Source organism: Arabidopsis thaliana, chromosome 2 (genome assembly GCF_000001735.4).
Source record: "Arabidopsis thaliana chromosome 2, partial sequence".
Classification (NCBI taxonomy): Eukaryota; Viridiplantae; Streptophyta; class Magnoliopsida; order Brassicales; family Brassicaceae; genus Arabidopsis; species Arabidopsis thaliana.
The window spans coordinates 16,198,924-16,223,770 of record NC_003071.7 but is presented as its reverse complement, the minus strand read 5'-3'; the positions used below and the strand labels follow the sequence as shown (position 1 = coordinate 16,223,770).

At 37.2% G+C, this 24,847-nt stretch overlaps 7 protein-coding genes across 23 annotated transcripts; 3 read left to right on the top strand and 4 right to left on the bottom strand.

Moving 5' to 3' along the window:
- Positions 1-24: 24 nt before the first annotated feature.
- AT2G38820 (DNA-directed RNA polymerase subunit beta-beta protein, putative (DUF506)) lies at positions 25-1,956 on the bottom strand. 2 transcript variants are annotated; one of them, NM_201907.2, is made up of 3 exons: positions 1,126-1,956; positions 853-1,045; positions 25-742 (listed from the first exon to the last, which is right to left on the bottom strand). In NM_201907.2, exons 1-3 carry the CDS (start codon positions 1,498-1,500, stop codon positions 378-380), a joined length of 933 nt encoding a protein of 310 aa, NP_973636.1. In that variant the 5' UTR covers positions 1,501-1,956; the 3' UTR covers positions 25-377. The 2 variants fall into 2 exon arrangements, with proteins under 2 accessions (NP_973636.1, NP_001318378.1); NM_001336739.1 differs by having other exon boundaries at positions 28-1,045; positions 1,126-1,950.
- Positions 1,957-2,842: 886 nt separating this feature from the next.
- HTA8 (histone H2A 8) lies at positions 2,843-4,551 on the top strand. 4 transcript variants are annotated; one of them, NM_179967.2, is made up of 3 exons: positions 2,843-2,861; positions 3,090-3,205; positions 4,031-4,502. In NM_179967.2, exons 2-3 carry the CDS (start codon positions 3,092-3,094, stop codon positions 4,325-4,327), a joined length of 411 nt encoding a protein of 136 aa, NP_850298.1. In that variant the 5' UTR covers positions 2,843-2,861; positions 3,090-3,091; the 3' UTR covers positions 4,328-4,502. The 4 variants fall into 4 exon arrangements, with proteins under 4 accessions (NP_850298.1, NP_001318377.1, NP_850299.1 ...); NM_001336738.1 differs by having other exon boundaries at positions 2,843-2,945; NM_129438.2 differs by lacking the exon at positions 2,843-2,861 and adding an exon at positions 2,889-3,004 and having other exon boundaries at positions 4,031-4,486.
- Positions 4,552-4,611: 60 nt separating this feature from the next.
- On the bottom strand, positions 4,612-7,019 carry AT2G38800 (Plant calmodulin-binding protein-like protein; the record flags this gene model as incomplete). The annotated part of the gene is made up of 2 exons (NM_129437.2): positions 4,612-4,845; positions 4,929-6,772. One exon carries the CDS (start codon positions 6,770-6,772, stop codon positions 4,934-4,936), a length of 1,839 nt encoding a protein of 612 aa, NP_181414.1. The 3' UTR covers positions 4,612-4,845; positions 4,929-4,933.
- A 1,230-nt stretch (positions 7,020-8,249) lies between these two features.
- AT2G38780 (cytochrome C oxidase subunit) lies at positions 8,250-12,955 on the bottom strand. Of its 13 annotated transcripts, NM_001336734.1 has the most exons (8): positions 12,469-12,940; positions 11,926-12,260; positions 11,406-11,558; positions 10,871-10,963; positions 10,449-10,507; positions 10,291-10,359; positions 10,088-10,181; positions 8,250-9,885 (listed from the first exon to the last, which is right to left on the bottom strand). In NM_001336734.1, exons 1-8 carry the CDS (start codon positions 12,917-12,919, stop codon positions 9,661-9,663), a joined length of 1,479 nt encoding a protein of 492 aa, NP_001324246.1. In that variant the 5' UTR covers positions 12,920-12,940; the 3' UTR covers positions 8,250-9,660. The 13 variants fall into 13 exon arrangements, with proteins under 13 accessions (NP_001324246.1, NP_001324245.1, NP_001324247.1 ...); NM_001336735.1 differs by lacking the exon at positions 10,291-10,359 and having other exon boundaries at positions 10,449-10,515; NM_001336737.1 differs by having other exon boundaries at positions 8,332-9,885; positions 10,088-10,359; positions 10,449-10,515; positions 12,469-12,935.
- AT2G38790 (uncharacterized protein) lies at positions 8,507-9,582 on the top strand. The gene has a single exon (NM_129436.3). The coding sequence runs from the start codon at positions 8,611-8,613 to the stop codon at positions 9,223-9,225; it is 615 nt and encodes a 204-aa protein (NP_181413.2). The 5' UTR covers positions 8,507-8,610; the 3' UTR covers positions 9,226-9,582.
- A 387-nt stretch (positions 12,956-13,342) lies between the features above and the next one.
- On the top strand, positions 13,343-20,829 carry EMB2765 (P-loop containing nucleoside triphosphate hydrolases superfamily protein). The gene is made up of 14 exons (NM_179966.2): positions 13,343-13,934; positions 14,014-14,103; positions 14,305-14,367; positions 14,613-14,699; positions 14,789-14,941; positions 15,034-15,170; positions 15,365-15,599; positions 15,776-15,886; positions 16,380-17,438; positions 17,527-17,784; positions 18,270-18,455; positions 18,562-19,716; positions 19,922-20,272; positions 20,359-20,829. The coding sequence occupies exons 1-14, from the start codon at positions 13,518-13,520 to the stop codon at positions 20,584-20,586; spliced, it is 4,530 nt and encodes a 1,509-aa protein (NP_850297.1). The 5' UTR covers positions 13,343-13,517; the 3' UTR covers positions 20,587-20,829.
- Positions 20,830-21,101: 272 nt separating this feature from the next.
- Positions 21,102-22,827, bottom strand: ANNAT3 (annexin 3). Its single transcript, NM_129433.5, has 6 exons — positions 22,610-22,827; positions 22,374-22,519; positions 22,065-22,298; positions 21,762-21,974; positions 21,578-21,670; positions 21,102-21,484 (listed from the first exon to the last, which is right to left on the bottom strand). The coding sequence occupies exons 1-6, from the start codon at positions 22,683-22,685 to the stop codon at positions 21,281-21,283; spliced, it is 966 nt and encodes a 321-aa protein (NP_181410.1). The 5' UTR covers positions 22,686-22,827; the 3' UTR covers positions 21,102-21,280.
- Positions 22,828-24,847: the final 2,020 nt, after the last annotated feature.

Here is a 24,847-nt window from a genome sequence, read left to right as displayed (position 1 = left end):
TAAAATAATTTGGTACATGATTTTCCTCTTAAAACCAAAACAATTTCAACTACTCTCAATGCCAGAAACGACCACATCAAGATCACGACTTGTAGAGCATAATTAAGTAGTAGATCAACACTACATTTCTCTCTGATTTACCAAATGTCACAAAAACGTATAATATCGTAGTAATTAAAATACTATTAATCCTCATATAGAGCAACAACCATAGAGTGGGATCACACTCTCCCTTACACCCAAAAAAAAGACAAGGGAGAGACACTTCTACGTATGCATGGATCCTGTAACATACCCTTAATATCAAAAACTTTAAGGGATTCGAATACTCCTATATCTCACACCTCTCTTGAAGGTTATGCCATATATATAAACCTTCAGACACCGAAGACTATGGAACTGACCGACTCAGCGATCACCTCTACTGATTCCTGCTTGACTTCTCCATTTGAGTTTTGGTCTACACGAACATGAGAAGACAGCCACTTGGATTTCACATACTCAGCTCTCCTCCATGGCGGTACATGAAGTCCTTTCTTCTTTAAGCTCTGCTTTGCCGCTTTACATATTAGAACGATGATCTTCTGCAGCCTATCCGCTTTCCCCACAAATATGTAAGGCAGAGTTTGTAGCATCGACTTATACGTTTTTGTTGCACGAGCAATCTCGAACTTCGATTTGAAATCTATGTCGATTAACAGTCTTTCACCTTTCATTATCACATCCACATACTCATATTCCCCTGTTTCATTTCACAAAACAATCAACTCTACTGTCAAGCAAGAAGCCTAAGAAATGGCTTGGCTTTACAACTTTGCCTTTTCACAGAAGATAAAGAGTTATAGACTATACCAGCAGGACAAGAAGGAGATTTCTCCCAGCGAGATTTGCATAGAGCCGCATCATAACCTAAACTCACTAACCCATTAGCCACACTTTTCAAGCACGATCCATCTTTAAGCTTGCAATTCTTACTTGTTTCCGCAATCTTGGTCACATCAGTCAGCAAATTCCTCACACGGATGCTCTTACAGAGAACCAAACTCTACAAAATCGAATCTCCATATATCAAGTTCTGCTTTTCTAACAAAACCTAGAATCCAGAACAAAATTGAAGAATCATACCTTGAGGATCTCACAAGCTTCACCAGAAGAACATTCAGTTTCATCATCAGAGCTCTCTGTACCACTCCCGCTAAAACAGTTACATCGGCTACGTCCACACCGCTGTTTCTCGCCGCCGTTGTTGTCCTCCATAAAATTTAGAACCATCTTGGCCAAACAAACAGAGCTCGGCTCAAAATCTCCAGAGTTACCTCTCGAAAGCGGTGCCTCAACATCTGAGCCGGTAAATTTCTCCGAAACGTTCTTATTAGTGAACTGACGCTCAAAGAGACGCTTCAGCCTCGATTTCGGCATCTGTCTCATCGTCTCCGGGTAAGGTACCTCTTCCGATACATCGGATTCGTCGATCGGTTGGATTTTCATATGTAATGGCATTGCGATTTACTCAAAATTTCAAATCGGCAAATCCAGATCGAGCTTAACAAAAAAAACTAAAACCTAAATTTCCAAAAACTATGATCTAGAATTGAAGATAAAACATGGAATAACTTCGAAACTAGGCAAGCTTCAAGGAAAAAAAACAATATTAAAAGAAAAAGAGAAAGATCGCTTCAAATTTAGCTCTTTAGATACGGATTAAAGTTTCCGAGATACGCGAAGACGCGGAAACGTCACGCTTTTATGCTTTTGTGATCATTATAACGACAATCAGACGCAAATCTCGCCGTCGATTTCATCATTTTTTTTACACAGATCGGGTTTCGATTATCCCCCGGCGATTGAAAGGTAGATTGAAAATTTATAAATCCAGAGAGGATGATGATGAAACTGAATTTCGAGAAACGGAAGAAAACAAAATCTGTGATGTGGCGAAGAGTAAAGACTAAAGAGGATAAGCTTTGTTTTGGGGAGGTTTTATAAAGGGAAAGAGATTTGATGTACACGTGTGTATCCTACGTGTTCGAAATAGCTAAATCTGTAAAATGATCAAGGGCACGTGTCGTGAGATCAACGGTGTTCGTTCTTAACATGTGGCTAAGATACGATACTATTGAATTGAGAAAAGTCGACACTACCCTCAAAGCTTCTCTGCTGGGTACGTGTCTGCGAGTCCACTTCGGCCGGAGTCAGTTAGTAAATTCGCCCGGAATAAGTTGAATGGTTAAGATGACGAAAACACCCCTCCGTATCTAATGCACGTACGTTTTGCTGCGTATACGTATTTTGGCATATTCTGTAGTATCTCCGTACATATACCTTTTAGTATAAATCTAAGGATATTGATAAAATTGAGGAAATTTTTTTCAAGAATTTAGATCGTTTATTTAAAATTAAACTACTGATGTATCGTTTTTCAAAAAAAAAAAAAAAAAAAAAAAAAAAAAAACTAGTGATGTATCATCCACACTTAAATCTTTCTTTGTTTAATAAAAAGTATAATCAAAAATTTGAAAGAGAGAATACGTTTCATTATTTTTTTTAAATACCATCATGAGAGGTGGTATGAATATCCACTATATTTTAACTACAAATCTTCTTTTGAATAATTTGCAATTTTATGTGATATAAATTTTTAGTAAAATAATTATTTTCCAACAACACAAGATTTGAACGAATTTTGTAAAGATATCTAAATATAAATTTAACATGTTGACCCAAAAAATGAAGAATTATAACAATTTAGAAAAGCCGGCCCAACAAGATCCACAAGAGCTAAACAAAATCCGGCCCAACAATAAGTCCAAACTTTAAAAGCTCTCCCGCACAATTTTCGAGCATCCCGCTCTCGTTTTCAGGTACTTCCCTCTCTGAGCTAGGGTTTTAATTCGACGTCTCTCTTTTGTCTCTGTATCGATTTTCTCGCCGCGAATTTCGAATAGGTTCTTCACCATAAGCTTGAGATCTTATTTCTCTACTGTTCTTTGCTTCTTCTCTATCGGTTAATTATCTTCTTTGATTTCGACGACGGATCTGGAAATTCTGAAATTTTGTGAAGCTCTTTTCTTTTTGTTTGGTTTCTGTAGATATGGCTGGTAAAGGTGGGAAAGGGCTTCTAGCTGCGAAGACGACGGCAGCAGCTGCAAACAAAGACAGTGTTAAGAAGAAATCCATCTCTCGCTCTTCTCGTGCTGGTATTCAGGTATCCCTCAAACCCTAGCTCCTTTTTTGAGAATCGAGTGGCTCGGAGTTTGAATGTGCGTTAGGTTTTTTTGATTATGTTCAATTGTGAATTGGGAACCAGATTTGTATTTCGTTCTGTGTTTAATGCATTTTTGGGAAATTGCTTCCTCTCTGATTTCTGGAAATATGTTTTACTCTGTGTTTCTTCATTAAAGTTACAATGTGTGCTTGATACTGGACTTTTATTGTCTCTATGACTCTATGCCAAGTAGCATTATTTTTGGTGTGTCTCATTTTATGACTGTGATATGGTAGCTTGCATGTTCTATACGGTTGATACACACAAGCTTGATTTCTCTGTGTGCACTTCTTGTAGTTGCGTATGAAGAAAAACAGTGCTATCTATCTAGATTCTAGAGTAATTTGTATACAATAGAGTACTACCAATTGATACTGAGCCTTAATGGGAGCATCTACTTGTCCTCTCTGTGTGTGTGTTCTGGAAATCTAAGCCAAACATTGTCCTGTTATTGTCATTAGTTTACTTTTGGGATTCTTCCTTGTTAAAGCCGAATTGTACATATCATTGAATCCATGTTACTTATATGGCTTATTGCTGCAGTGTCTTTTATTATGATAATCACTTGATACGTTGTAATATCTATCTATAAGATGTAGTAAGTGAATGATCAAGCAAATTAAAGGACTGTGTGGTTAGTTTAAGTGTCTTATTAATATATATCTATCTACAAGAAGATCTGTCTCAGTCTGATTAATGGGAAGCCTTTCTCTGTGCCCTAAAGTTATGTGCTTATTTTGTTTTCTCAATGTGGTATTCTTTCAGTTTCCAGTGGGTCGTATTCATCGTCAACTCAAGCAAAGAGTTTCAGCACATGGAAGAGTTGGTGCCACTGCTGCTGTTTACACTGCATCAATTCTAGAATACTTGACTGCTGAAGTACTCGAGTTAGCTGGAAATGCGAGCAAGGATCTCAAAGTGAAGAGAATTACACCAAGACATTTGCAGCTTGCAATCAGAGGAGATGAGGAACTTGACACTCTCATCAAAGGAACCATTGCAGGAGGAGGTGTGATCCCTCACATCCACAAGTCCCTTGTCAACAAAGTCACCAAGGATTGAGTTTCGCTCTCTGAGTCCTAAGTCTCTATTATACTATGTGCTCTTTTCTAGACGCCCTCATGTGTATATGGGTTCATTGTATCTCTTAGGTCTCTCGTTTTAGACTCATACTCTTGTTATTTTGCTAATGCTTACATGATTGAGGATGATGGTTCTTGCTTTCTTGGTTTCCTATACTGTTGCATGCCCCTCTTCTAGCTAACCCCGGACAATAGAAATCCTCGATTAGATGATGAAAACCATTCAACATCTATGTAGCAACTGATGACAACAGCGTTTGATTGTTTCACAATTTTCAAGTAGTTATATAGAACTAGACAAACGCATATGATTGTCCCAGAAATTAGTCCACAAGCAAAAGCACACACAGAGTCATTAATACATTGAAGAGCATAAATACCACACAAAGAACTAGGAAATAAACCATCAAAGTTTACACTTGGGTTTGATTCTTGTAAGTAAATAAACAAAGGTCACTCATCTTTCCTTTAGTTGGCTTCCTTGGATCATCCCTGGACCTGCAGCAAAAAAGGTGTTCATAAGCAGAACTTGCAACATATTTGGTTTATTAGCCGAATTATAAGAAATGTTGTTATTTCACCTTCGTTAATTGCAGGCTTGAAGGTGTCTTCCATAACTTAAAACCTGTTCAGGTTCTCTACCATGTGGTTGCACGGTTTCAAATGCCTCTACGAGTAATGCAACTTTCCTCTTCCTTGCTGGGGCAAGTTTGCTAACAGCACGCTGCAGAGCATAATCAAACATCCAATCCTCTGAATTTCTCCTCTCATCTATGTCTTGATGCTTGAGGTCCACTTTTTCAGCATCCTCATCCATTACAGCTGGAAGGTAATTTGGTTCTCTTGGATTAAATTCTCTTAAATCCTCGGTCTCTGCAACGGGTTTCTTGCATTTGATGATAGTCCATGAAATGGTAGAGCCTGACTCTTCTTGTTTGCAGGGTTTTCGTGTACGGTTAAATGGAACCTTTGCATTTTCTTCTGTCATCAATATAACTTCAGTCTGGCCTTTAGACACCTCTTTGCAATCTTCAGCTTTATCCTTTAGTGTCTCTTCACCAGTAGCATCTTTATCCTCAATAGCATCACTTGCAGCTGAGTTCTTTATCATATCGATAAGTTCTGAAACAAAGCAACTAGATTCATCAGCATCTTCATCTTTGTTTTCTTTCTCCTGGATCTCTTTCATAGACTCATCTACCAAAGTCTCCCCGATTGCAGTATCTGCTTCTGTGTTCTTCATCATATCGATAACTTCAGAATTAAAGCAACCAAATTCATTAGCATCCCCATATATGTTTGTTGTATCTTCGAAATCTTTCACAGAGTCATCTATCAAAGTCTCATCAATAACAATATCTGCTTCTGAGTTCTTGATTATACCAATAACTTCAGAATCAAAGCAACCAGAGTGATCAGCATCTCCATCTCTGTTTCCTTCATCTTGATTCATAGAATCCTCAACCAAAGTCTCCTCCAAGTCAGATTCTTTTAATAGGTAGGTATCTCCATCTCTGTTTGCTTTCTCTTGGACCTCATTCTCAGAGTCATCCACCAAAGTCTCCTCCAAACAAGATTCTTTTAACTCAATCACCATCTCAGCACTATCAGAGTAATCATCAGAATCAGTTTCAGAACGAGGTGCTCCTTCAGAAACAGTTTCCGATATTTGACTATCAATATCAACCTCACAAGAACCTCCATTACCATTCTCAAACTCTTTCTTCTCCTCTAGATCATCCATCTTCACAAACTCTTCCTCAGAAGCTTCCATTTTCACACTCTTTTGTGACTTCAAACTCTGTCTCCTCAACGATATGAAGCTTTTCAGAGGAGGATACTGCGCTGCATGAAGATGACCGTTGAGTGAACAATACGTGTAAGGACAGACTTTCAAGACAGAGGTTCCATTAACTTGGTCAAAAGTCTCGCCATGGTTAAGCATCAAATACTCTGGAAACTTGGAATCTTTTAGAGTTGAAGAACAAGTAGCTCTCTGTGAACATCTCTTGAAAATCGGAGCCTTTGTCAAACCTCTACCGTTCCTCGAACTCGACTTGTTACAACTTCTTTCCTTGTTAACTCCATAACGAGAATCATGTTTTGAACCGGTTTGGTTCTTCTGATTCCTAGAAAGATTAAATTTTTTCTTGTTCTCCTTCCTTGCCTCAGAACTACTGGTGCCTTTCATGTAATTAGGTGAACCACCTATCACTTTAACAACAAGGTCATGCTTTGGTAGTTCTTGTGACTTACCTGATTGAGAAGAAACATGATTGTCTTTAAGCTTCCTCCTAGGTTTAGTTCTCTTCATCATCATCATCTCTGGTCCAAGATTCTTGAGATGTTCTTGCCCAAACCGAGTTTCAGGTTGGAGATTGGAAGAAGACTCGATTGTTAGACAAGTCTTCTTCCTCTGAACCATCTTTCCTTTTTTTTGCTTTGCCTCAAGACCAAGCTATTGTTTGTTTAGAGCAGAAGAAAATGGGAAGATTTCAATAGTGGTGGTAGGGTAAAAAGATGCGTGTGCGGTTTTGTCTCGGTGCCTTTTGTAAACTTTACGTGAATTTGGTTCAAACTTAAAACAAATGAAAGATTTGAATAACTTTTGTGATTTGGACAAGCACTACTGATATTGTGGTGGGTGGGTCTACTTCTCTTTTATTATTGTGGCCATTTTTTAAGGGATGATTAATTATTGCTTCTTCGTGTTACACGAAATTATGATCTTTTGTCTTTTCTCTCTCAATCTTTTTTTTTTAGGCTCCTTTCTTATCCCATAAATTAACAACGACGAATCTCAATTTTTTTTGTTATTGTGAACCGACAAAGTACTACTTTTTTTTTTTTAAAGTTTTGGTTTAGTCCACAAAGGTGTGTCAAGACAAATATAATATGACATTTCTTTTCTCACACATATATTGCTTTCTATAGAGATTATTTGATTGTGTTAGATTCAACCATGGACTAAACATATCTTAGTTTCGTTGCAAACTCATAATCTCTCAAAGACAGAATAAATCGCAATTGATTTATAGAACGAAATCGCACAAGAAAGACTGATGAAACATATTCGAAAAGAACATACTAGCTAGTTTGATTGGATCATAAGCCATTAAGCCTAGATCAAATTCTGTTCAAAAATCCACTATCAGAGAAGGTTTGTTACATCTCAAATTTCATGAACAGCAAGCAAGAATCGAGAGAGATTAGGCTCAATGAACTCTTGGATACAACATAGAAGAAGTATAAGTGAAGAACAGAGTATTTATACACTGTTTATCTGTTATCAGATGTAACAACAAACCCTCTGACTTGTTCAAAGTTTTTTTTTTTTTTTTTTTACTTTGCTCTCCTTTGAATTGAAGCCCTCTCCTCTACTTCAAGTCTTCTTCACCAATTCCTCTTAAATCGCAGATAACCAGCTCAGGTGTATACCAGACCGATATTGATTAAATACAATGGTTACACTAGTTTTCTAATAAATGAATGTATAATGCTTTTAATTGAAAGTGAAACTGAAACAAAAGGTTATAATACGAACATTATCACCATATTTGGGGTGTAGAGTACTTTCAATAAACCTATTTTGTTTTATCAGGTTTAATGTTCTTCAGTAGAGTTTTAATTGAATGTGAATTTCTTGAATACTATATGATCGTTCGTTTAAGTGTTTAATAATGTTGTCACAAATCCAAAATTATAAAAATACATGCAACTTTATGAATTTGATTACATAATAATTATAGAGTTTCGAAATACAAGTTAGTTATCCGTGTAAACTTTATCTTCCAGAACTTGAGCTATCAGAAGCAGATAAGTCTCCGCCGTTATGAATATACTAATGTAATTTACATGCAATCTTTACTTCTTCTACACGTTATGAAAAATGTGTAATGTATGCACTTATCTCCGAAGTTGCAGCTTCTCCCAAGAAACTACTCAAAATGGTGACAATTACATACACTGTCGCTTCATGATTGGCCGGAAACAAATAAAAATCAAATGCTTTGGACCCATCTAGTCTTCGTTGAAGAAGTCGTGACAACGTCGTGTTGACAAGTCGGGAACAAGCAAAAAATCTTATCTTTCTCCCCATTATTTTGCTTCCAAATCTTCATTTCTTTTTATATCTAAACATATTTTTGCTTCCTTCTTCAGATCTTGAAACATACTCTAAACAATACAAAACAAAAGAAACAAAAGATACCCTGCTCAAAAGATTTGGCCAACTTCTTTCTTGCTGTTGTGATTGTGAAAATTATGTCTATGGGGAAGAAACATCTTAACATCAATTCTCAGAATCACCAATCCACAAAGGACGAAGACAACAATTGCAAGAACAGTCTCTTCTTTGGATTGTTTGACGACCCTGAATCTAAAAGGTTGAGAAGTGGGAGTATGAAGAGACAGTACAGCGACATGGGAGATAGCTACCACAGAGTTTATGACGAACAAAATGATGATGTTGAATATGATGGTGATGGTGATGGTGATGAGGATGAGGGATCAAGGATGGACATGAGAGTACTGATGGTATTAGAGTATATGAGAGAGCTTTACGTGGGACAACTTCAGCTGCTTAAAAAGATGTTTCCAGGTGCAGCTAAAGACGAGTTTCTTGGTTTCTTCAACAAAATCGGAGACGCTGTGTCCCAAATTAAACAAGATTCTCGTCCTCCTACAAAGTCAATGACTATGCGGAGGAGTCTCAGTGCTGGTTCGCCACGTTTCACTTCGAAAGGGGTTAATTTGGGTCCATCAGATCTAAGACATGAAAGGTTTAAAGTTACAATGGTTAATGCTGGTGGAGCTGCTGGTTCTGCGGGAGGAGGTAAAGGTGGCTCGGCAGCTGGTCAGGGTCAGACCAAGAAGTAGTCAAGATTTGTGACATGTGGTGTGGCCATGGATGATCAAATCTTATGACTCCTCAGGGTTTAGCATTGCACAAGCCGTTACTATTTGCTACACGGAATGAAATGTGTAAAGTGTGGTTAAGACTTTTGAGTCAACTTGGGGATTCCAAGTTTTAAAGATGGATTTCAATTTCTTTATTCAATCATTTCCTAGTGGGGTTTGTTTTATGTTTTAGTATCTATAGAGATGAAGTATCAGACTCATCCAAAGGTAGAAGAAACTAGGATCAACTAGCTTTGTTTATTTATTCTCTTTGGTGTTTGATTCTCTGATTCTGTTATGTTCTTTCAATTAATAAAAGAAGCTTTGTGTTATTAATCCTTAACTGTAATAAAATGAATTAATTCATAATATATACAACACTTACATGTAAGAAATTGACAAGAATTTGTGTCTTCAGTGTGTATACCCTCTCTGTGCAGCTACAATGAAGACCATTAGAATCGGAGAAGCAAGAAGAATCACATATAGGAGTGTCTCATTTATCCCCATTTCCTCTCCTTCTTTTTCCTCCTGCGCTTTGTAATTCGTTTTATCTTCAACAAAGGCTTCAAAGTAGTCCTGATAACCAGTGTTTCCTTCAGCAAAGCTCGACCCCTTAACCTTCAGCATCTCCATTGCCTATAAGTGTATAAAGAAAAACCCTCACATTTTTCAGGGAAAACAATTTCTTAAGCCAACTCTTTTTATCATTAGACACACAATAAGCAAACAAAAAGAGTTGAATTGGCTCTTGTCCGATCATAGTCAAATATAGAGCAAACTCAACTCATCTGCTTGTTGTGCTTTGTTGGTATAATACTTTTGTGGGTGTTTGACTTACCTGAAAACTGAACATGAACTGCCTCGCTTTCTTGCTCACTCCCGGGTTTGGATGGGAAATAAGCTTCTCATACATGCGCCTTGCTTTGTCTGTCCTGTCAATCACTCCCAAAATACGATTTTAACGCACAAGATCCCATAAGGCCAATACTCAACAAGACTACTTTTGAGGATATTTTAGAACATTCACGAATGAGGCATCACCTTGGTAGGTATAAACTAGTATTTTGTGTTTTTCTTTGGGGACTTTTGGAGCTTGATAGAGTTTTGGGACTACGGTTTACAAATACAAATATATACTCATGAAGAAATACTTGTCATCCTGTAGTTGCATCAAGCGAAATTAGGAGAGAAAAACTTACTTTCGAAGTGAATCCTGACAAATAGACCACTGCAAAGCCGCTAGTCCATGAAGCTCACTCTGCACAACTAAACTCGGAACTAGTTAAGGTCACATCTACTACAGCGAACATAAGAACTTTAGGTGATCTAGGTGGATCAATCGATTAAGATTTCGATAAAGTGACACCCAACAAAGCAAGAAACTAATTAATGCAAAATAATCAGGTCCTTAAGTTACTTTTACTGATTATGTGGTTGGCTGTTATATAAGCTTGTTGAATTTTTGCTCCACATACATACTGATGGGTAGATCCGTAGATAATAAACAAGTTTTCATGTTGTCAAAACGAGTAAGGCATATGTAGAAAAGGTATGAGTAGACTAATGCATAAACGTAGACATGAGTATAAGATGAATAATAAACCAGATTTGCAGAAATTACCTTGAAAACTATTTTCTCCATGACCTTTTCATAGTATGGCAAAGCTTCCTTGAGTTTCCCAGAATCCATAAGCGAGTTCCCCTCGTCTATTGCCTGTTATAATTGAAGTATCACAATCAAGAGAAGAAGTGAATGATGAGCAAAACGATTCTAGCTACCTTGAAACACAGATAGGAGCCGACATGCCTGTAGATAAAGCACATAACCTTTTCTAGTTCTTCTCCTTTCAAATCAATTTTTCAACTTTCTAGAAAATGTGGCAACGTGCAAATCTCATATTAAATAAGAGAATCTGCTTGAGTAAACATGAGTCCATATCACAGTTTCAGCTGAACCCATATCATTGCTCTATATGATCTATAAATAAGATTCTAAAGACAGCGACTAGAAATTCTTAAGATATAGCTTGAAGCATTCTCATTGAGAGCAAAATTATTCTGTAAATGAGATTGTTTTGCAATATTACTTCAAAATTAACTTCAGCATCAGGTCTGCCCTCAGAAAAGTTGTAAGAACAAAAATGTATTTGGAGTACCTTCTCACACTCAAGTTTGAGTTTGGGATCAATGTTCAGTCCGAGTGATTCCTTGTAGGCTATGAGCAATTTTTTTGTCTTTTCTTCTCTCACAATCCTCTCTTCAGCGGTCTCAACTGAATCCCCCGGTCGGAGTGTCCTTCCACCACCAAACTTAAACAAGAAAAGTATATATCTCAATCCTCATTACTTGAGACCATAGATGCCAGCAGGAAAATATACACTCCAAAACCATCGAAGTTAAGAGCTGATGGTTATAGCCAACAATCCAAAATGTGGAAAATACAACCAACAAATCATTTTTGATGCATCATATTTCACAGTAGACTAAATGGTATGCGAACTAAATAATAAACCCATGAAACCTTTCTGGCACTCCTACCTCTAATAATCTGGAGTAAGTGGCTCTATATACCCTAACTTAACAACATTGGACATGCAACTTCTTCCCTCTTGGGGGTTTATGAAAAAAACTAATCCAGTTGCATAACACATATCTTTAGATGGGCCAGTCACATACCGTCTTAGAGATGTTGCTAGGTCTTGGGAAAACTCCCCATGTAGAAACTTTGGGTTTATACACATCAGAGTTTCCATCTCCTTCTTGCTCAACCTCCTTTACTTTCTCCGCAAATCTTGTTTTATCACCAACAATAAACTCCACCTCAGGTAAGTCTCCTTCAGGAAGATAGTCAACAACAGGAACAAGTCCCGCTGGAAGCCCCCTCGTGCTCTTCTTATCAGCAAAGCCAAGCCCCATGAAATCAATGCTGGAGACTTTCAATTCTTTCTTCTTAACATCATTATCTTCAACAACCTTATTTGCTAATCTAACGAAACTTTGATCTGTATTACCTGAAACCCATGAGAACAATTCTCCATTAATACAGCTAAAAATCAAGGCTTTACTCCTAAATCTAATCAAAAACCAATCTTTTCAAGGAACAGGCCACGAAAAACACATGAATGATGTACTAAAGACTATTAGAAAAGTGCATTGATCTACAAACTCAAGCAAAGACAGTTACAAGAATTTTGTGCAAAAGATGATTTTTTACTGAACTGGGTTTAGCTTTTGCGACAGCATCAGTTCCAAGTCCTTTCCTTTTCTTATAATCATTGGCTTTTTGCATAGCAGCCTTAACAGAGAGCGGCAATTCCTCGTCGCCGGCATTTTTCTCTGGTTTTTTTTGCTCTGATTTCGATTTCTTATAAGCTTCGGCTTTCTTCAATGCGAGCTTCACCGGATCCACATCGAGCTCAACCTCTGACGAGCGGTCCGGTGAGGACGAGTTGCTCCGAGTTCGGAAAAGTGAGAGTTTCAAGGATTTTGGGTGTTGAGATGGAGAAAAAAAGAAAGCGGGAGTTTCGGTGAGTGGAGAAGAGAGCCAAGAGTGGTTGAAAGAAGCCATGGTTTGGTGGAGAGAAGAGCTGGTTAGCCATTTTTGGAGTGCAATGTTTTCACAGACTTGTGGACTCGTGGATGCAACATCACCACCCATCCATTTCATCATTGGTCTTGGTCACTAGAGCGCATAAACAGTTCGTTTTATTCGGTTTATATTCGGTTTAGATTGATCAATTATGATTCGAATTCGTTTATTTTGGCTCAGTTCAATTTTTTTTTATGCACACTCATATTTAAGTTGTTTTATTTTAAATCAAAATACTAATTTAAAAGAATGTAAAGTTTTATGTTATCCGATTGCATAAATTTGGTTTTAGTTTGGTTTATTTGGTACAAATTACTGTTTAATGTTTTTTAATCATAAGAAATTCAGTTTTGGTTCGATTCGGTTTACTTGGCTTTTGCTCACCATTATTTATTTATATTAATTTTACTCTTAAGATTATTTCTAGTTCCAGTCCAGACTAAAATACTTCTAGCCCAATATCGGCCCAAGTCCAGCTGTAATTAAACTAGCATCACTCGGGTCGGGTCGAGTCGGTCGTAACCGCCTTTTATCTTTGACGTCGTCGATGAAACTCTCACCTCCGCTTAAGCCCTAAAAATCTTACTCTTCTTCACTCTAAATCCCTTCTCTGAACCTCTTCGTTTGCTGTATGTGTTGATTTCACTTCTCTCTGAGCAAGAAGCTTTCGCGTGAGAGAATGACGAAGGTCTATGGAACTGGCACGTACGACTTCAAGCGCCACAGAGTGGCGGAGTATCCATTGGAGTTACCTAGCCATCCTGCTGAGAAGCCTCTAGAGTCAAAGCCTGGATCTAATTTGCCGAGCTCCATCACTTTATCGGAGATTCAGCAAGATAGGTTAACGAAAATCGCTGAGGAGAGCTGGATTAAGACTGGAGGTAAGCTCCCTGAGAAACCGTTCGATCCGGAGGTTGTGAAGGAGATTTATGTGACGGAGCTTAAGGTAACTAGTGGTCGTAAACCTGTTCCACTTCAGCGAGTTATGATTCTGGAAGTGAGTCAGTATTTGGAGAACTATCTATGGCCGAATTTTGATCCTGAGACTGCTACGTTCGAGCATGTTATGTCTATGATTCTTATGATTAACGAGAAGGTAACTAATCTTGCTCTCTTTCGTATTGGACTGTTGGAGCTGTAAACAGTGGAGTTTAACATTGCTACATGCTTTGTAGTTCCGGGAGAATGTGGCAGCTTGGATTTGCTTTCATGATCGGGATGATCTATTCAAAAAGTTTCTACAGAAGGTTCTTCGCCTTAAAGAGGTTTGTATTCTACCTGTTGTTTTAGTTTTTGTGATTCTAGTGTTGTTCCTGTTTGTGATAATTTGGTTTGTACCTGTGATTTATAACATTGTCTTATGCCTGGAATTGACTTCGCTATATATTTGGAGGCATAGTGATAAATCATAATTAGCCATTGCTAAACCAATCGTATATTTATATATCATTTGCTTACCATTGTAGGGAAGAGACTTGACTATTGCTGAGAAGACAAACTATTTGGTCTTCATGATTAATGCTTTCCAGGTTTGTTCCGTTTCTTGCATGTAACTTTTGAATAGGTCGTAAGTATTTAGAATGCTGTTGCGCCTGTTTCAGATCAGAAAATTAATACATGATATAGTAAGCAGTAATTGCAGACAATATAGCTGTGTGCTACTCAGTAAATTGTTTGTTTCACGTGGAAAACCTTATTATTCATGTTTGTACACAAATTATATCCTTGTGCTATTTTGTTTTTCTTCAATATTCTTAACTGTGTGATGTTACAGAGTTTGGAAGACGCAGTGGTTAATGAGATTGTTCTAAGTCTAGCAGGATTACAATCTTGGCACAGCTTGTCTTATGGACGTTTCCAGGTGGGTGTTTCCTTCACATGGATTTTGTTAAGGATGGTGAAAATATTTTGTAGTTGCTCTGATATCGTCATTGATTTTTACAACTGTAGATGGAGCTCTGCCTTCAACCTGATCTAATTAAAAAGTGGAAGAGGTCATCAAAGAAATGGGCAGCTGAGGCAAAGTCAAAGGGAGAGAAATTTGATTTATCCTCATCCCCTGAAGCAAATTTTGTTCGAGGCCTAATAGAAGAATTCGTTGAGGTATATAGCCTGTTTTTATTGGGTTGTAGTGGTCTATGTTCGTCAAATATATCTTTCGCATAGTTACGCATAATTCATAACATTCTGTTCAGGTGCTTGATCATGGGGTTTTTGCGGATGAGGTTGATGATACTGCTGGATCTCAATTGGTCGATGATTCTTCTGTCTTATATTGTGAGAGATTCATGGAATTTCTTATTGACATGCTGAACCAACTTCCAACAAGAAGGTATTAATATTTCCCTCCAGGGCCTCTATGCAAGTTTTTTGTAGACTAAAATATCTAGGGTTTTTTTTTGTTCCTAATAATATCTAGGTCTTAGTCTTGTTACGCTTCCTCATTCTACACTGTCCATTTCTGAGCCATTCATTTACTGGACCTTAATTTTTCCTTTCTCCATCTCTTCATCTTGATTATTACAGATACCTAAGACCTCTTGTGGCGGATATAGCAGTTGTTGCCAAATGTCGACTGAGTGCCCTATACAAACATGAAAAAGGGAAGCTTTTCGCCCAACTAGTTGACTTGTTACAGTTCTACGAAAAGTTTGAGATAAAGGATCATGATGGAACACAATTAACTGATGATGAAGCACTTCAATTTCATTACGATCGTTTTATGGCGTTTCAGCTACTTGCCTTTAAGAAAATACCTAAGGTATTGTCCTGGTAATCATGGTTAATTAATAGATAGGTAGTTTTGTGTACTAGGTATTTTTGTTATGTTACTATTGGATTTTGAAGTCATTGATCTACTCTCTTCCTTATTTTCTAATATTTTTTGGCAAACGCTTCTCTAGATTCTCACATTTGTTTTTATCTGGTTTGCTTCAGTTGCAAGATCTGTCTTTGGCTAACATTGGTTCGATTCACAAGAGTTCTGATCTTCGGAGGAGATTGTCTGTGCTTTCTCTTGAAGATTTAAGGGATGTTGTCTGCTCAAAGGTATATATCTGGAAAGCATATTCTTGTAGGTTCACAAACTCTGCATGGGAATTCAGGATATGATTATGGAATATTGCTGAGGCAATTCTATGATGATCATATCTTTTCTGCCAGTTTCATTATGCTAAGGCTCTTATAGTTGTGAGCTTTCAGTGAATATTATTGGCAAAATGCTTAGCAAAATCAGAATACAAAGTCTAAGTTGACATGCTAAAAGATCTATGGGTTGACACAAATGTAGACGTTATGTATCTACTTGTTTGAATTCCCTTTAGGCCATTACAGTAGTACGCAGAGTAGTGTGAGAAATCAGTGAAGAGATGTATTTGTGCCTGTGGAGAGTAGAAAGGAGATATGTAAACTGTATTTGCCTCTTGCTGTTGCTAATTTTAGTTTTCGTTAAAATATACTTTTGTTGCCTTAGAAGTTCACGTACAACAATTATACACCTTGCCACCTACATTGGTTCTCATTTTCATTTGCTTTTGTGCAGCTCAAACTGGTTTCAAGACATGATCCTTGGGCAGATAGTAAAGATTTTCTGACTGAAGTCGTTGTCTCCTCTTTTGAGAAGCAACAGTCTCAGAAAGAAGCAATAAACGCTCTGCCTTTGTACCCAAATGAGCAAATCATGTGGGACGAAAGTGTTATTCCAAGCATTAATTATTCTGGGGAAGGTTGCCTTGCTCTTCCAAAGCTTAATCTTCAGTTTCTAACACTCCATGATTATCTCCTTAGAAACTTCAACCTCTTCCGTCTAGAATCCACCTATGAGATTCGTGAAGATATACAAGAAGCTGTACCACATCTTCTTGCACATATAAATAACGAGGGAGACACTGCTTTTCGTGGTTGGTCACGAATGGCGGTTCCTATTAATGATTTCAAAATCGCTCAGGTGAAACAGCCTAATATTGGAGAAGAGAAGCCTTCATCTGTGACAGCAGAAGTTACTTTCAGTATCAAGAGTTACAGAACGCAGATAAGATCTGAATGGAATTCCCTTAAAGAGCATGACGTGTTGTTTTTGCTTTGTATACGCCCTTCATTTGAGCCATTAGGTCCTGAGGAAGCTGATAAAGCTACAGTTCCACAGAGGCTCGGGCTTCAGTATGTTCGTGGTTGTGAAATCATCGATATCCGCGATGAGGAGGGTAATCTGATGAATGATTTTACTGGAAGAGTTAAACGGGATGAATGGAAGCCCCCAAAAGGTGAAATGAGGACTGTGACTGTCGCTTTAGATGCTGCACAGTATCATATAGATGTTACAGACATCGCTGAAAAAGGTGCTGAGGATGTGTATGGCACATTTAATGTGCTAATGAGGAGGAAACCAAAAGAGAACAACTTCAAGGCTATTCTGGAATCTATCAGAGATCTTATGAACGAATATTGTATTGTGCCGGAGTGGTTGCATAATGTTTTTCTTGGGTATGGCAACCCTTCTGCTGCACAGTGGCCTAATATGCCAAACCTGTTGGAAATAGTGGACTTCAAAGACACTTTCCTTAATGCAAATCATCTCAGTGAAAGTTTTTCAGATTATGAGGTTAGTACCTATATTCTTTTGTATATGATGTGATCTAGAAGACTAGAACTAGTTCCTTTCCATGTCTCTAATAATTTGTGCATATTAGGTTTCTTTCATCAATGCTGAAGGTGCTGAAGCTCTGGATCCAAGTCCTCCGTTTCGAATCACTCTTCCAAAGACACTAAAAGGAAATGGTGCTATTTCTGGAAACAAGATATCTGAAGTGAATCCAGCAGATAATGTTAATATGGTGGATGCTTCCCCGAAGGAGAAACTTATTGTTGAGGCATATACCCCACCTGACCCAGGGCCTTATCCTCAGGACCAGCCGAAGCAGAACTCAGTTAAATTTACACCTACACAGGTACTACTTATTTCTACATCCTAAGTGCAGTATGCTGATTTGGTTTTTATATAATTGTGCTGTGCTATACTTGTCAACTTTTCGTCATTCTTGCTATTTGTTTTGGAAGATGACAAATTTATTATCTTAGAATCCTTCCTACTTTTACAGAAGAGTTATGTCATACGAGAATACTATTCATCATCTTTATGTCGCCTTATTGTGTTGGGTACCTGACACTTATAACCCATGTAAAATTTTGCACCTGTTATTTCCATCGTAACGTAAATCATTTGGTCATTGATCGATTTGAGTGGTCAATACTGTTCCCACATCATTCTGTTTTATTTGAAGAAAGTTTTACCTAATGTTCAAATCACTTTCTCCCTCATGGTGGTTTGGATGAGAATGAGAAAATATACCAAAACATTTGGTATGGATTCAAAATATGGATCATTGTTGCAAGTTGTAACTAAACCATGTCCATGCCTACTATTTTCCTGCAGGTTGGAGCAATTATCTCTGGTATTCAGCCTGGGCTAACTATGGTGGTTGGTCCACCAGGTACCGGAAAGACTGATACAGCAGTGCAAATTTTGAATGTTCTATACCACAACTGTCCTTCTCAGAGGACATTGATAATCACTCATTCAAATCAGGCTTTGAATGATCTTTTTGAGAAGATAATGGAGGTACTATTGGCATCTTCGTTGCTTTTGTTATTTATATGGAGTCATATTTAATGTTTTATGTTTGACGGAGTTCTGAGAGTCAAATGCTACATGGATCTTTTTTCAGAGGGATGTACCAGCGCGGTATCTACTTCGTTTGGGTCAAGGTGAACAAGAGCTTGCCACTGATCTTGACTTTAGCAGACAAGGCCGTGTCAATGCCATGCTTGTTCGGCGTCTGGAACTCCTCAGTGAGGTTGAGAGACTAGCAAGATCTCTTCAGCTTCCAGAGGATGTAGGATATACTTGTGAAACAGCTGGATATTTCTGGTTGCTTCATGTATACTCGCGTTGGGAGCTGTTTCTCGCAGCTTGTGCAGGAAATGAAGACAATCAATCTTTTGTGCGAGATCGCTTCCCGTTCAAAGATTTCTTCTCAGACACCCCTAAACCTGTTTTTAATGGGGAGTCATTTGAGAAAGACATGAGGGCAGCTAAAGGTTGTTTCTCTCATCTCAAGACTGTGTTCCAAGAGCTAGAAGAGTGTAGGGCCTTTGAACTACTCAAGTCAACTGCTGATAGAGCAAATTATCTGATGACCAAACAAGCAAAGATTGTAGCAATGACGTGTACTCATGCTGCATTAAAGAGGAGAGATTTTCTTCAGTTAGGGTTCAAATATGATAACTTATTGATGGAAGAAAGTGCTCAGATTTTGGAAATTGAGACTTTCATACCAATGCTGCTTCAGAGGCAAGAAGATGGTCATGCACGACTCAAGCGCTGTATATTGATTGGTGATCACCACCAGCTGCCTCCCGTGGTGAAGAATATGGCTTTCCAGAAATATAGTCACATGGATCAGAGTTTGTTTACGAGGTTTGTTCGTCTTGGTATTCCTTATATTGAGCTCAATGCTCAAGGAAGAGCCAGGCCAAGTTTAGCCAAACTCTACAACTGGAGATACAGAGATTTAGGAGACCTTTCCATTGTTAAGGAAGCACCCATCTTCCAAAGAGCAAATGCTGGATTCTCATATGAATATCAGTTGGTGAATGTGCCTGATTATGAGGGGAGAGGAGAATCAACACCATCTCCTTGGTTTTATCAAAATCAGGGAGAAGCTGAATATATCGTCAGTGTCTATATATACATGAGATTGTTAGGATATCCTGCGAATAAGATATCAATATTGACAACATATAATGGTCAGAAGCTCTTAATCCGTGATGTTATCAACCGACGATGTGTTCCGTATCCTTTCATTGGCCCGCCGAGCAAGGTAAAATATCCTGCTCAAAGTTGTTTTTGTTAGTTGCTGATATGGTATGGATTGTATTGAGAGCTACCTGTATAAATAAATTTCGGTTTGGTTTCGATCTAGGCATTTAGGTTTCGATTTTGGTTTTTTGGTATGCAATACCCCCCTAAGAAAGTTATCACAGAGTTAGTTTTGTGTTTTGACTGTTCTAATTTTATTTCCTCAGGTGACTACAGTGGACAAGTTCCAAGGACAACAGAATGATTTCATATTGCTCTCTCTTGTACGGACACGCTTCGTAGGTCATCTACGTGATGTAAGAAGGTTGGTAGTTGCAATGTCACGTGCTCGGCTCGGTTTGTATGTGTTCTGCCGCCGTTCGCTCTTTGAACAATGCTATGAGCTGCAACCAACGTTTCAACTTCTTCTTCAAAGACCCGATCGGCTCGGACTCAATTTTAATGAGAACACAGCATATACAGATCGTGTGGTGGAGGAAGTTGAAAATTCTTATCTCGTTCATGATGTTGAAGAGATGGCACACATAGTTGACGACAGGATGAACAAGTTCTACCAGGTAATGACACAATCTGCTTGCTTGGATAACTGATAACTAAGCTTTCTTGTTTAGTTGGAAACTGATTTGTTTCATGCATTGGTTAGGCACAAGGAGCTTATGAGCAATACCAAAACAACATGGCACAGATGGAAGATGGTAATCACGACATGGAGAGTGATTCAGTAGTAGATGGTGATGAATCTGAAAAAAATATGCAGCAGCTAAACCAATCTCCAGACATAGACGGTGAATTATCGAAGGAGGTGGTTGGAATGGAGGTGGACAATAATGGATTTAGCAGTGAGAATGGAAAGGCTGATGAGAAGAATTAGGACAAAACAAACTGGGAATTTCAAAGTTATCCTTTCGGGAGGGTGATAAGTGAGTTGATGTTTGAAACATGGATTTTTTTTGCTACTGTAAGATAATTTTACTGCATTTGAGTAAATTCTGGTAAGTGATACATGACATGAGGAAAAAAATAGCATTGTCTGACCTTCCTCACCGACTTTTTGTAACTTCTAGTTGAGTATTCAAGCTTGTTTATCCTTCTTCTTTGGTATCTGATTTCAAAGTAATATGAGACAATATTATCCATGAAAGTAGTAATGTTAAGTAACTTGAAAGGAAGTCGAGACAGAGCTGGGATTCACTCCACACATAGGTCTGTCTTAAATCCTCCAAAACAAGCTTGAGCCAGTCAGAGAGGATAGTCGTTACACAAAAGGGTATACCAGTCTTTTACATTCGCTTAGCCGTTTCACTTCAAATACAAGAATAAAGCAAAGCAGAGGTGATGATGATCTGTGTGAGCCGTATTTTACTCGTGTCTTTTTTTTTTTTTTAACGAATTTTGAAAACAAAATTAAACATAGATTTGCTTTGATTCAAAAATGCAAGAATCAAGAGAAATTTGATTATTTTTTAAACAATTCAAACTGGAGTTGGAATACAATGTATTGATTGATTATACAAGTCACAAGCAAAGCCAAGAATATAACAACTGACAAAGAAACGAAAGAACGATCAGATTTTGGATCCAAGTAAGGTGATAATGAAGTCCTTGTAGTCTCCAGAAATATCACCAGTAATAGCATTGTCCATGCTTGTATTATACATGTTGAAATACTCTCCTCTTACTTTCATCAAATCGATCTCTGCACGCGTCACAATCGCCCTCGTCAACGAATCCTCATCTGTTCCAAAACCCTCAATCGAATCTCTTACCACCTGCCAAATTAAAACACAAAAACTTAAGGAACAAACAAAACACCTTCAAAATACTTTTTGACTCTAGTCTTGCTCAAATGTTTAGTGTAGTACCTTTGCAAAGTGTTTCTCAGGAGTATCAATACAAAAGATTGCCACCTTCAATAGACTTCTCAGATCAGCATCTCCTGGACATCCATCAACATCCTGTCCATACAACACAACATGTTATAATCCAAGAAAAGAAAACCAAACACATGAGACCAAAGTCACCAAACCAAACCATGAGAATCTGAACCTTATCAATTGTGACCCCATAATTCTTCTTGTAAGCAACAAAAGTTTCTCTGAGCTGATAGATACTACGCGTTCCTAATATGTACAGGACATGGTCATGATCTAATTGTTTCTTCTCTATGGCTTCACGTAGCATAGCCGCCTCAATAGTAGCTACTTCTGCATCAGTCCTATCTTTGTCATATCTGAATGTACTTGCCAATGTCACCAGTAACTGCAATTTCATACAATCAACATTTTGAGCTTCTCATAAGGCAAACAAAACCAAAAAAATGTCTTATCTAATCTTGAAGAAAGGACTGACCTTTGCAAGAGGAAAAGGCAGAGAAGAAGCAATGTGTTCTTCAAGAGAAGAGTCAAAGAGTGAACAATAAGCTTTCCTCACAGCAATCAAATGGTTTGGGGAAGTCGTGCAAGAGATCTCTACTATAACCTTCAAATTCTCTAAGCTTTTCTTCTTCTTCTCCTTGTTCAAAATCTTGTTCACAAGCCTTGCGTCTCTCTCTGCTGGATCATACGTCCACGAAACCACAGCTTTCTGCAATTCAATCAAATCACATCTTTTTAGAAAAAATCTCAAGTCGTGATTGAGAAATGTTAGAGAAATAATTACCATGAAATCACCAGACAGTTCGGAGGATAGAACATCGATAAGATCTTTGCCATAAATCTCTCTAAAACTTTCTCTAATCTTCCTTCTCTGGCTCTGGTCTCTTTGCCCTAAAACTCGTATAATCGCCTTCTCATCTGTTCCCCATCCTACAAGAATGAGAAAACTTTCATTCAGAGATTTATGTCTTAATGCATCGAATCACACAACAAATGCTTGCGGCTATGGATGTAACGTACCGCGAATAGCTTGTTTGAGAGTTTCAGAATCCTGAGCTGGAGAAGGAACTTCGTTTGGTACTCTAATGGTGGCCATTTTCGAGAGAATCTCTCTGTTTCTTCGTCTCTCTCTCTCTCTCTCTTCTTTTGTTTTCAATTTAGAGCCGTTTTAGTTTTTTTTCCTCAAGGCGGAGTTATTTACTTAGGAGGTGTAATTATGTAGCTGGGGATGGTGTTTGACATAAATGCCCCCGAAGACGAAACTGTAATATGACGCAATTAGCCTATTTCTGTCGAGATTTTTCGTTTTGAGGACATTTAAAATTAGGGTCATATATTAGTTGTGTGTATTGATGAGTTCTATGGAGCATCTTTTCTCCTAACCTATTTTCATATCCTACATACTATGTAATAATTTCCAATTAACACAAAATAACCTTTTCATATTTTTACTTTTTGTAAGGTTGCAAACTTGCAATGAAATAAATGATATTACAACAGGACTAAAAACAACGTACAATGGTTTTAATGAGGAATTTAACTTGTACCGTATTTAATTTAAGATAAAATAAAATGTATGATATTTCATATAGTACTAAAAATAAACTAAGGTAGCAAATAAATGGACAAATAAATAAATGGTTTTGATGACGAAGTTAACAATGTCTTTATATAAATAAATATATAGGTTATATAGTAGTTGATTACGAAAAGACAAGAAGAACTAACAAAAAGAGATTTCTTTTTTTTTTGGTAGGCTAAACTAACAAAAAGAGATTACAAAACTTATAATATAATTTGATATATTTTTAATACTTAAAACCTAAATATAAAGTTATGATTTAGTCAACTGTCTAAGTTGTGACATGTGCGAAATAGAAATACCATTTAAGATTAGGAACATGATGGGATGATCTTATGAGTGAAGTCTAAGTATAACCAAATCAAATCAAATAAATAAATAGATTGCGATTTGCAAATGATACGGCTCAACACAGCTGTCCTCGATCCAAATTATTGCTAGTCCTCTCGTCGTGTAAAACGTGATCTTTTCTTTTTTAAAATAATCATACTCTAGAATTTTTTGATCCTTCGATGGAAAATTCGTGTGTAGTAGATTAAAAACTGATCACTCTAATGTAAACAAATGTGAATCGACCCTGGCGCGAAAGTACTGGAATCTACACGTAAGTTGATTAATGATTCACACTTTCTTAATGCCAATAAGTGAGTATCTCGTAATCTTGTAAACTTTTTAAAATTTTAATGAGTGAGTTATCTCGTGATTAATATTCAAATTATATTCTTCAGTATCGATCGTGTCATGTATGGATAATTGGATATACGCAAGTCTTATGACACACAATAAAATATGAGGAAATTTGACGTAAGGGTTATATGCTGGCGGCATTTGAGCTGTGGAAAATTGAACTATATATGAGGAACATGCTAATTAAACAGCTTCAGCGGAAGTTGTGCAAAACACGTTTTGATGTATAAATCGCTTATACTAATTCTCATATACTATATAAATCGGGTCTTAATTGGTTGACCAAATTATATTTTGGTTAAGCGACACATGTAGTGGTTGTACAATCTTCTCAAATCTCATTGTCAGATTCAGATAGATATTCAGCAATATATAATCTATAAAAAAACATGTGATAGTACTTGTTGAATATATATATATATATATATATATATATATTATAGAAGCTTAATTATTAGTCTCACAAGTCACAATAATGCGAAACAAATGTGATTGAGGCTTGCCATCTACTACAATTGTGTGCATAATTTATGAAATGGGACAGTCTGGACATAATGAGAAGAAAAAAAACAGAGAAGAAGAGATAAGCTGTCTCCTTTGCCCATGATATTCAAACCATTATTTTTCTGTAATAGGTCCATGTGTGTTTCGCAGTAACAAAAAAAAAACCTTGTTCTTGGCACCAAAGACTATCTATTTCGTAGATATTATCTTTATATATGTTTTAAGATTCAGTGAGATTAGTTGCCTTTAATATTGACAAATTCAGATTTGAGCTATTCGACACATGGATCTTAATTTTGATATATGATCATATCCTAAACCATCACTTGAATCACTTTGGTTTATGTTCTTTGCATCTAATTTTGAGAACCTATATTCTGAAAACGTAATTTCTCCAAATAACTTTTTCACTTTCTTAATTTTCTTTAGAAAGTATAATATTCTTTACTGTTTCTTTTACATAATTCTTTACTATTTTATTTTAT